This window comes from Hylobates moloch, unplaced genomic scaffold (genome assembly GCF_009828535.3).
Source record: "Hylobates moloch isolate HMO894 unplaced genomic scaffold, HMol_V3 SCAFFOLD_16, whole genome shotgun sequence".
Taxonomy (NCBI): domain Eukaryota; kingdom Metazoa; phylum Chordata; class Mammalia; order Primates; family Hylobatidae; genus Hylobates; species Hylobates moloch.
In genome coordinates this window covers 5,798,087-5,809,114 of record NW_026652291.1, presented here as the reverse complement: position 1 = coordinate 5,809,114, position 11,028 = coordinate 5,798,087, and the positions used below count along the sequence as shown (strand labels likewise).

At 44.4% G+C, this 11,028-nt stretch overlaps 1 protein-coding gene across 2 annotated transcripts in view; it reads left to right on the top strand.

Annotated features, from left to right (window-relative positions):
• Positions 1-331: 331 nt before the first annotated feature.
• Positions 332-11,028, top strand: part of EML1 (EMAP like 1) — a 163,912-nt gene continuing 153,215 nt past the window's right edge. For both annotated transcript variants that reach the window (XM_032179899.2, XM_032179898.2), the window contains exon 1: positions 332-427. In XM_032179899.2, coding sequence (XP_032035790.1) covers positions 361-427 — 67 coding nt within the window. In that variant the 5' untranslated portion in view covers positions 332-360. The remainder of the gene's footprint in view (positions 428-11,028) is intronic.

Genomic DNA, 11,028 nt, shown 5'->3' with positions numbered 1-11,028 from the left:
CTTCGTCTTTGTCCCCGCGCCCCCTCAAGGGCCGCCCGCCGCGCCCCGCAGCCCCTGGGCCCCCGTGCGCGGAGGCGGGGCCTGGCCAAGGGGACAGCGGGCGGCAGAGGCGCCCCTGCAGCTCCCAGGCCGCCAGGGCCGCGCTCCCCGCGGGGAAAGAGGCCGCAGGCGCGGGGAGGCTCGGCCCGGCCGGCCCCCGGGCGCCGAGGCCCCTCCGGGCGGACGGGCCTGGTGCGGGGGGGCGGCGGCGGCCGGCTTGCCATGGTAACGGCACACACCACACAGGCCGGCCCCACCAACCCGGTCGGGTCGGGCAGTCATGTGTGGTGACGGGAGCGGGCGCGGCCCGGCGGCCTCAGCATGGAGGACGGCTTCTCCAGCTACAGCAGCCTGTACGACACGTCCTCGCTGCTCCAGTTCTGCAACGGTGAGGGGCGGCCGCGCGGCGCCGGGGCGGCGGGCGGCTGGTGGCGGGCGGCGGCGACGGCGACGGCAGGGACCAAGCCGAGGGGCCGAGGCCCGGCGGCCGCGGGCGAGGCCGCGCAAAGTTGTTGCGGAGGGGCGCGCGGTCCCCGTTCCCGCCGCCGGCGCATTGTGCTGGAGCCGCGGGGCCGCGCCTCGCTCCGGGCCGCCCCGGGCTCCCCGCCGCCGCCCCGGCTCCCGGCACTGGCGCGCGGACCCCGCCGGCTCCAACACCCGCGGAGCGCGCCCGGGCGGAGGCGCGTGGGGCACAGGGCGGCGGGGAGGCCCGGGCAGCCTCCGCGTTCCGGAGAACGTGTTGCTTTTTTGCTTCCCAACTCACATCTGTTTGGAAATGACTGGATGAAGAACTCGGGAAACAAATCCCTTAATAACAAAACCCTCCTGCGAGAATGCGCGCAGTGTTTGGACCCCCAGAACCCATTCAGGTCTACTTTAATGAAATCATCACATTTTAATACAATCTAGAGCTTTTTCAATGGAAAGCCAAAGTGGACCTGGCCTCAGTTGCTTCTTCTTTTATGGGATAATGGATTCTTTTTTCTTTTTGCAATTTTACAGGAAGGAAACGTTCATATCCACCAATATGGCATCTTTTTAAAAATATGAAATCCTACATGCTTGAAAGATTTCAGTCTCATTGGCAGGGTTGAAAAAGATTTTCACCGCACACTGAATATTTTATCAGAACATGATGTGTGATAATTCACGCACAAAAGTTAACCACACTTTTTTTTTTTACATATTGGATTTATTGCTCCATCAAAGAGCCCCAAAAGTTTAATAGGAAAAAAATGTGTATTTGATAGAATTTGCTTAAGTGCAGTGGGAATAATTTTGAATTCTAGACCCTTTGACAACTGGAGCAATTTATTTTGCTATTGTATTGTGATTTAGGGGAAGTTTTCTTGTTATTCGACACCTGTTTGTCACTGTAGCAGTAAAGAGTAGTGAGTGTGTTGATTCATCCTCTGTAGTGGTATTTTTATCTCTGGTGAAATTTATCATCTTGTTCATGGTAGAATGTATACTCTGATAGCTTTTGCAGCTTATACTTTACATCTCAACCATTTGTGGGCCTTCGTGAACTTAGTAATTCCCTCTTCAGTGAAATTAAAGAAAGTTTCTACTCTCTCTCTGAATTTAACGCCAGTTTCCAAGAGCAGAACACCTGTGTTTTTGAGCCTCAGAAGGTGTTGAGGGCAGGTAGAATGTATTTGGTACGCTGGTGGTCCCTGGAATACTTTATAGTATAGAGTCACGGGAACGGTTTTTCTCTCCAGTAGGTTAAATAGATTCCTCAATTAACATTTTGAATAGGTTCCTTAATTGACTTATAATCAATCATATTCGAATTATTATTTTTGATCTAAAAAGTAGGTACAACCTCCTATATGCTTATGGTAGAATTCTCCCTATGCTAGTTGGAAAGATATGTGGCTGAAATTTGTATTAAATGACTTTGAGGTATCAGGTCTTACAAATTTAATCTGTGGGCATATTATTGACAGCTTGATTTGCGATATGAAAATGAGACTAGATATTTGTATTAGAGCAGTTGTTTGGGGGCCTGGTCATGCTGTTCCTAAATAGCAGTTCAGTCATGAAGTTGACCTACACGTCTATTCATGAATGTTTTCGTTTTCTGCATTTTCCTTTTAATTGCCAGCCTAGAGATATTGGCATGGTATTTTACTGGTGGTGATATCCAGAAGAAAGTAAAAACCAGCTCTTATATTTTGTAGAGGTAACAGTTTAAAGAAAAACCACCTTAACTAGAATCAAACAATAAGATCACTTTATAACTATTGAATTACTTTTCTCAAAAAGTTCTCAGCTCTGTATTTGTTATTTTTTTTAGGTTGTCTAATGAATAAAGTTTAAAGCAGGAGTGGCCTGTGGGGCAGAAGTCAATGTTAACTGCTGATATCTTAGGCAACAGATGTTTTGATGTGAAACATTTTAAGAGGCTTTCATTAAGTGAAGATATAAATAAATACAAGTCAGTTAATTACTATGATGATTCAATTAAAGCAGTGGATCACAGAAATGCCATTTCACTAGGAACTGAACTAAACATTCGGATATTTCATTAGCTACGTTGGCAAACAATTTTTTCTTTTTAAATGAGAGACTTACATTACAATGGCAAGACAGCAGCATAATACATGAACTCATACGTTTTCATATGTTGAGTATGCGTCATGCTGTTAATAGTGACAGAAACTAAAAAGTCATGGTTATAGCTTTAGGAAATATAATTCATACATATTATTTGGATGACTGTCATAGTTAACTTCCTTCTGGCCAAATAAAGACAAGGTTAAGACATGGGAAGTTGAGGCGGGAGGATTACTTGCAGCCAGGAGTTTGAGAGCAGCCTGGGCAACATAGCAAGACCCCCCTCTACAAAAAATTTTTAAAAGTTGTTTGGGCATGGTGGCTTGAACCTGTAATCCTAGCTATTCAGGAGCCTGAGATGGGAGGATTGCTTGAGCTCAGGAGTTTGAAGCTGCAGTGAGCTATGATTGTGCCACTGTACTACAGCCTCGGTGACAAAGTGAGACCCTGTCTCAGAGAGAGAGAGAGAGAGAAGATAATGTATAAATGAGAAGGGAGAAAGAGAAAAGTTTGTTCTAATGAATGAAATTTCTGTCTTCTCTTATACTTTTTTCTTGGTGTCTCTCCTCATAATTTGTAGTGGACATTAAATGTGAAGTTAGGCAATATCTAGCCTCCTGAAAAGGCTTATCCTCATCTTTCAGGAACTGTCTTTCTCATTTAAGCAGAAAATGTGTGCATTGTTTTCTTCAGAGTATTTGAAATCTGTAAAGTGAGCTAGAAATCACAAGCTTTTTTTTTTTTTTTTCTCTTTGAGCCAGACCTCACTCTGTGACCCAGGTTGGAGTGCAGTGGCATGATCACAGCTCACTGCAGCCTCAAACTCCTGGGGCTCAGGCAATCCTACCTCAGTCTCTCGAGTAGCTGGGACTACAGGTGCATGCTACCATGCCCAGCTCACAAACTTCTTTTAATGCTGAAAAAAAAAAACCAAAAAACCTGAAGTGTTTTGAAAAGTGAACAGTAGCTATCCTTTATAAGACAATTTATGATTTGGGAAATAACTCCATATTTTCTTTGAGGCCTCATTTTAAAGTAGGTGGTGTTACCATCCTTCCTTTCGGCCTGAGGAAACGGAGGCTCAAAGAGATTTGGCAACTTTATCAGGCCGCAGAACTAATAAGGGCTTGGATACCAGTCTGAATCTTTGTGTGTGTATGTGTGTGTGTGTTAGTAATAGCTTTATTGAAATATTTACATATCATAAAAATGTGTTTTTAAAGTGTACCATTAAGTGTGTGTAGTATATTCACAGAATTGTGCAGTTGTTACCACTCTCTGATTTTAGAACCTTTTCATCACTCCAGAAGAAACCCTAGTACCTAGTAGCAGTCACTCCATGTTCCCCCATCACCCTCACCCCTGGCAACCATTAATCTATTTTCTGTCTTTATAGATTCTGGGCATTTTATTTAAATGGAATTATAGAATGTTTGGTCTTTTGTTCCTGGCTTCTTTCACTTAGCATATGTTTTAAGGTTCATCCATGTTGTAGCTTGTGTCAGCATGCCATTCCTTTTTATGGCCAAATTATGTTCCATTGTGGAGAGATACCACACTGTTTGTTTACTTGTTGATGGGTTATTTGGGTTATTTCCACTTTTTGACTCTTATCAATAATGCTACTATGGGCACTCACGTGCACATTTTTGTGTGGACCTGTGTTTTCATTTCTCTTGGGCAGATATCTAGGAGCGGAATTGCTAGGTCATATGGTAACTCTGGGCTTAACATTTTTAGGAACCAGTCTTAACTTTTTGAAACCTAAATATCAAGCTCGTTTTATTATACCTTTCTGATAAAAGAATAAGTAGTTAAGGAAACGGATGAAAGAGGGAAAGAAGTGGGAGCAAGTCACAAAATGTTGCTCATGCATTTCCATGAGTCCTTTGGATCCTTTGATCAATCACAGCTCACCAAAACGAGTCAGTGCACAACTGCACGTGGTTGCCATAGGTTATAAGAATCTCAGTGCCTGAACGGACCTGGCAGGTAATCTCATCTCATGGTTTACTTTCTTAAGCCTTTGAGCTGTTTCTTCAAAGTAAAGGTTACCCAGGAACCCAATGGTAAAGCAGATAGATACAGAGCTGGCATAGCTGACAGGGAGAGGGGAGAGGGTGGTGCTTTGGCCCTTCCTCCAGCCCTCCAGCTTGAAATCTCTGCCCTGTGGGGGAAGCTGGAAAGGCTGTTCAAAGCTAGAAAGGCTGTTCAACCCGTGCATGAGCATTTTCAAGAGACTAGAAAGTAACTACCTCTCCAGGCAATCCATTTTTTCTCCAGACAGTTCAGACTGTCAGTTCCTACAAGCAGTGAAAACTCAGCTGAAGTTCTGTCCCTTGGGTCCATAGAGAATAGGTTTAATATCTTGTCCACATATTAGGTAATCACATGTTTCAAGATAATCATTATAGTTCTTTCTCACATCTTCTAGCTCTTAAGACGTAATTTTAGACCCTTAATCATCCTGGTTGCTTCATCTACACCTGTTTCCTTTTGTCTATATTCCTTTCTTAACTTGCTACAACTGAATGTGGTATTCCAGGCATGTTTTCTACACAAAGATTAGAATAGGATATGCCACCTCCCTTATTCCAAAGTCTATACTTCTTTTTTTTTTTTTTTTTTTTTTTTGAGACAGAGTTTCACTCTGTCGCCCAGGCTGGAGTGCAGTGGTGTGATCTTGCCTCACTAAAACCTCCGCCCCCTGGGTTCAAGCAGTTCTCCTGCCTCAGCCTCCAGAGTAGCTGGAATTACAGGCGTGTGCCACCAGGCCTGGCTAATTTTTGTATTTTTTAGTAGAAATGGGGTTTCACCATGTTGGCCAGGCTGGTCTAGAACTCATGACCTCAGGTGATCTACCCTTCTCATCCTCCCAAAGTGCTAGGATTATAGGCATGAGCCACTGTACCTGGCCTATACTTCTAATAATGCAGCCTGAGGTCATATAGACTCCGTTTCTTGTCACATCACATTATTACCTTTTACTGATTTTCAAGTAAGATTCTTGTCTAACTTTACATGTACTATGGCTAAATCTTTTCTTAAATTTAATTACCTTTTTTTTTTTGAGGGTAAGTTTCCTCAAACAGGCAGAGCCCTATCAGATTATAGCACCATTATAATCTGTGTTGTAATGCTATAAATAATCCAAGCACTTATTAAGATATTTCAGCATTATAGTAACATCGAAATTGACCGTTGCCTTACAGGGTTGTGACTGTGGTTAATAGCCTTTTTCCTTCTTGCCTTGGAAGATGTCATGAGAGAATTATCAGATGCCCTCTAAGGCCTGTCTGGAGAGTATCTGCCATGTCCCAGATCTGGCCTGGCTTCTTCTCCTGCAGGTGCTACTTGTTAGTAACTATGGCAGGTCGAGTCATATTTTGAAATCACTATAATAATCTTTTGAGCGACTGAAGTTTATTTTTTCTAGTTTTGCAATGGAATGTTGTTTTAATTTCTAAACATTTATATTTTGGAAATTAACAATAATTTATTTAATAATCTTAAACATCTTTTGACATCTCTAATACTGATGACATTCTCTTAACTATGATTACGGCAGAATTTTCAAGTTGACACCTCGATGGTTATAAACAAGTAGTTGGATTTAAAAGGAACACCTGTGAGGAAATTATCCAAACTCAACGCTCTGAAGTATTTTCAGGCCTCTTTTGCATTCTCATGCAGTGACAGAAGACTGACTGAGGCATTCTGTGATAGCAAAATCGGAGGAAAACGCTTTCATGGAAAAGTGCAAAGCAAAAGCACCCACGCTAAGCGAGAATTTCTAATTAGTATACTTGGTGCTCCAGCCAGCAAGGAACTTATAGCCAAACCACAACCATTTATCACATTATAAACAAACCCACGCATTTTGGTGGAAAAAAAATCATAAAACTGTGCTTAAAAAGTAACCATTAATTGGTTATTGTCCATTTCTGAGATAGTGTAAACCTTTTCACATATTCTCTTAAAAAACATTTTAGTTGAGTGGAGGTTGGATAAGAGAGGAGAAATAACATCTTTGTTTCTAGTGTTACAGCTTGTTCATGCTATAAAACTAGTAGCGTGAAAACCTTAATCATGGATAACATTGAAAACGGAACATGAAAGCATTGCTCTCTCTAGTAAGGCAGTCTCTCCAAGGTCTTAAAATCAGTGGCATTTTGTACTCCTTACAAAAATTTCAGGAACAACTATTCATCCTTAAAATTTTATCTAGCTCATTAATAGAGGGTTTCTAGTATTAGCAAAATTTTTAAACACCTTCAGAAACATTACTAATTACAAACAAAAAGTGTGGTGTAAACTCTAAAAGCTATATAATTATTATTGAACCACCCGTCACCCCCAGCTTCATGTTTTTCTCACTAGACGTTTGGTACATAGATTTCATTTCTGCTGAAGGCTGCACATTCATTTTAATTCGGCCCAGGACTGGGCTTGTGCTTAGGTGTCAGCAGGAGCAAGTACATACTCTCTTTGGTTTACTTTTTAAGAAATACCTCTTCAGAAGAGTTTTTCTTTCTTTAAAGGACTTTTTTTTAAAGTTTAATTAATTATTTATTTTTTATTTAGAGTCAGGGTCTCACTCTGTTGCCCAGGTTGGAGTGCAGTGGCGTGATCATGGCTCACTGGCCTCGACCCATTGGACTCTAGCAATCCTCACACCTCAGCCTCCCGAGTAGCTGGGACTACAGGCATGCGCCACCACACCTGGCTAAATTTAAAAAAAATTTTTTAGAGACACAGTCTTCCTTTGTTGCTCAGGCTGGTCTTGAACTCCCCTCAAGAGATCCTCCTGCCTTGGCTTCTCAAAATGCTGAGATGAGGCATGAGCCCCTGCACCCAGCTAATTTTTAAGATTCAGTTTAGTTAGATACATTTCCATTTTTGTTTACTCTAAGGTTCTACCTTTACTGGCAAATACTGTTGGCGGGGAAAACCATTTTTTGCAGAGTACTCTCAGTTGTGTGTTAAAATGCAGTCATTTATTTATTCTGCCAGCTTTCTGGAAAATATTTAAACTGTCTATCTTTAATAAACCATCCCCACAGTGTAGGGGCAGATTTGACCTACAGACTTGGGTGATGCCTGAGGGCACTTACTCCAAGCCCAGGGCCTGCCCAAGGAAGGGAGTCTTACAGGAGACCTTCCCACCTGCCGAGGCCCTGCTGTCAGAGGGAGGGGAAGCAGAGGTGACCGGCCCCCTGAGGCCAGCGGCCAGATCCATGCATTTATCATGGTGTGGTCCAGGACTGGTGGTACCCTTCACTCTGCAAAGCCCCTGCAGGGGAGACCCACCGTCCTGGACTGCAGATTCTTCCCACAAATAACCTTTGAAGGACAATGGGCAGCCCACAGTTAAAGATAACAAGGATAGAAATGGTTAGGCGAATATTCGTGGAGAGACTTAAGTCCGTTTGGCAAATTGGGCTGATTTCCAGTGAATACCTACAGTGTGCATAGGACACTTAAACATGTAAAAAATGTAGTCTCCCCTGTAAACATTAGATTCTCCCAGTAATCGGCCGGGCGCGGTGGCTCATCCTGTAATCCCAGCACTTTGGGAGGTCGAGGCGGGCGGATCATGAGGTTAGGAGATCGAGACCATCCTGGCTAACACGGTGAAACCCCGTCTCTACTAAAAATACCAAAAATTAGCTGGGCATGGTGGCGGGCGCCTGTAGTCCCGGTTACTCAGGAGGCTGAGGCAGGAGAATGGTGTGAACCCGGGAGGCGGAGCTTGCAGTGAGCCGAGATTGTGCCACTGCACTCCAGCCTGGGGCGACAGAGCAAGACTCCGTCTCAAAAAAAAAAAAAAGGTTCTTCTAGTAATCATTTTAGACTCTTCTACCCCCTGCCCCATATCTCAGTTGGCTCAGTGGATTCTGCACCCCAAATGCCTCATCATCCATCCCTTCCACCCTGGCTCGGGCTCTCATCAGTTCTCATCTAGGCTAGGGTTCGGTTTGGTTTTAGCAGCAGACCCAAAGCAGTCTTCCTAACTCATCTTCAATCCATTCCTTTAAACAAGCACTCAAGTACTCACAGTGTTCATTATTACACTGTCTTAGGGGTTCCAGCGAAATGCGAGGATGACATGGTCCTTGGCCTTAGGAAGCCTAATTTGTTTCTCAGGAGCTAAACATCCAGTGTTATTTTCACACTCACTTCATGACAACAGTGATAGGTTGTTCTAAGAAGTCTAAGGAACAACGGTAGGGTACTGCAGCATTGGGGGGCATGTATCAGGGCGGGCTTCCTAAGAGAGGCGTCCGTGAGAGCGTCTTTCTAGTCTGCTCACTGCAGGCGGGTAGGTGGGAGTGGGGAGAGCCATTCAGGCCAGGGAAGCGTCTAGGAAGCCCTGGGTGGGAAAGAACCTTTTGAGAACTGAAAGAAGGTTGCCTGTGGTGAAAGGGAAAGGAGTAGCGTGGCTTGCAGTGGAACTGGGAGCATCGTTTTGGGGACATGGTAAGGAGTTTGGTCTTGTTCCTAGGAGCAGTGGGAATACAGGGGAGAATTTTGAGGCAAGGGAGCGACTTGTTCACATTTTTTGTTTTAAAAGATCACTCTGCTTCCTGGGGGAGGGCAGGTGGGAAGGGCAGTCCAGGGTGGAGGTAGGAGGGTAGAGGTGGGGGGCCATGGCAGTAACCCAGGGAGAGGCAATGGTGATTCACCCTGGGCGGGGGGTTGGGAGCAAGACGCAGGAGATACTTAGTGGGTAACATCCTGTATTTACATTAAGAGCGGGGAGAGGGCGGAATCAAGGCTGACGCCCAGGTCTCTGGTGCCTGCAACTGGAGATGGCAGGACAGGCCAGGGGGCCTGTGCAGAGATGGCAGTCCAGGCCACTGGGGAGGTGGTTTGGGCTTGTGGGGTGGGAGGACATATGGGACACAAGCTGAGGTGCTGAGCAGGCTGTCCGTGAAGGTCTGGAGCCCGGGAGACGGCTGGGCTGAACATAACATTTGTGAGCCGTCAGCATCCAGATAGTAATGGGATCCATGGGCACCGATGAGCTCACCCAGGGGAAATTAGACATTTTGAATGTGCCTCCTGCAAGACAGATCCAGGCAAAACGGTCTCCTGTTTAAAAGCTGACAGCAGCCCTCCCTCCCACTTTAGCACCCAGGGCCCCACTTATCTTCATCCCTGAGTGCCCCCAGATGCCCTTCCTTCCTTGGTGGCTACATGGTATTTAGTATAAACCTCTGTCATCACGATTATCCCAGAGGCCTGTCACGGAGGTTTATTTTCAGTCTCTCGTTAGATATAAGCTCCTCTGGGCAGACTTTCCTGGGATCGTCTCTGTGTCTTTTGTACCTCAGCAGTGCCTGGCGCGTGGTGAGTTTCCTGGTGAAAGTTGGTTGAATAGATTCAGGGTCCATCTTATTTATCTTATAGCACCTCCTCAAACACACGCACCAGGCGCCACTAGGCACCATGCCACACATGTGACAGGTGCACGCCAAATAGAGCACGCCCACCACTTCCCTGTGTGCTTGAAACAACGTGTATCAATGTGTATAGTGTATACCACATGTGCATATAACTGTATGTATACCTGCGTATCTACGTGCATTATACACACATGCACACATGTGACATTGAACTCTACCCTTCAGCAAAGAACTGGTAGACTTAGACATTCAGAAGAGAAGGCTTTCCAGACGAGGGACCTTATTGGTAGAACCCAGAAACATATGAATGCAGGCCCAGGAGACTGGCTTAGTACAGAGTCAAAACTTGCCACCCCAGTTGCTGCTGAATGCCTCGCTAGACACCGCTTCACTGGAATCAATAAGTAGAGACGTTTGCAAAAAGCATTTGGTGGTTTCACTGGCTTAAAACAAATTATTTTCAGCCAAAGTAATTGACACAATGAAGTGGTTTTTGGCAACTCCAGCATTTTTAACAGTAAAAAGGATTTGATTTAAATCGCCCCCCAAAAAGTTATGTAACATGAATTTTACCATTCTTAGAAAAATATGTTCCAGTTGAGAAACGATTGAATGGAATTAGGACTCTCTTATACTGCAGCATTACTGTGCACTTTAGCCCCAGCTGTCTTCATCACAAACAGTTGAAAATCCTCAGGAATAGAACTTAGTGATGATGCTTTATCTACTATTGAGTCGCTTATGCTTACCAATCCTGTATGCAAAATGTGGCAGCCGCTCCCAGGGGACTGTATGGAGCTATAATAAAGATAATGATCTGTTAGCTCGGCTTCACCGAATTAGTCCTTTAGAAAGTAATTAAGCAGGATTGCCCACACTCCACTGCTCCCAAAGACTGAAATCTGGCTTGGTGTGTCATTTCTTTGCCTTCCTTGAAAATGGCCTTTTATTGAGTTGATATAATTTAATTATATAAAAATACGTGTTCAGATTGCATCTTGTACTTAATTATATCTTA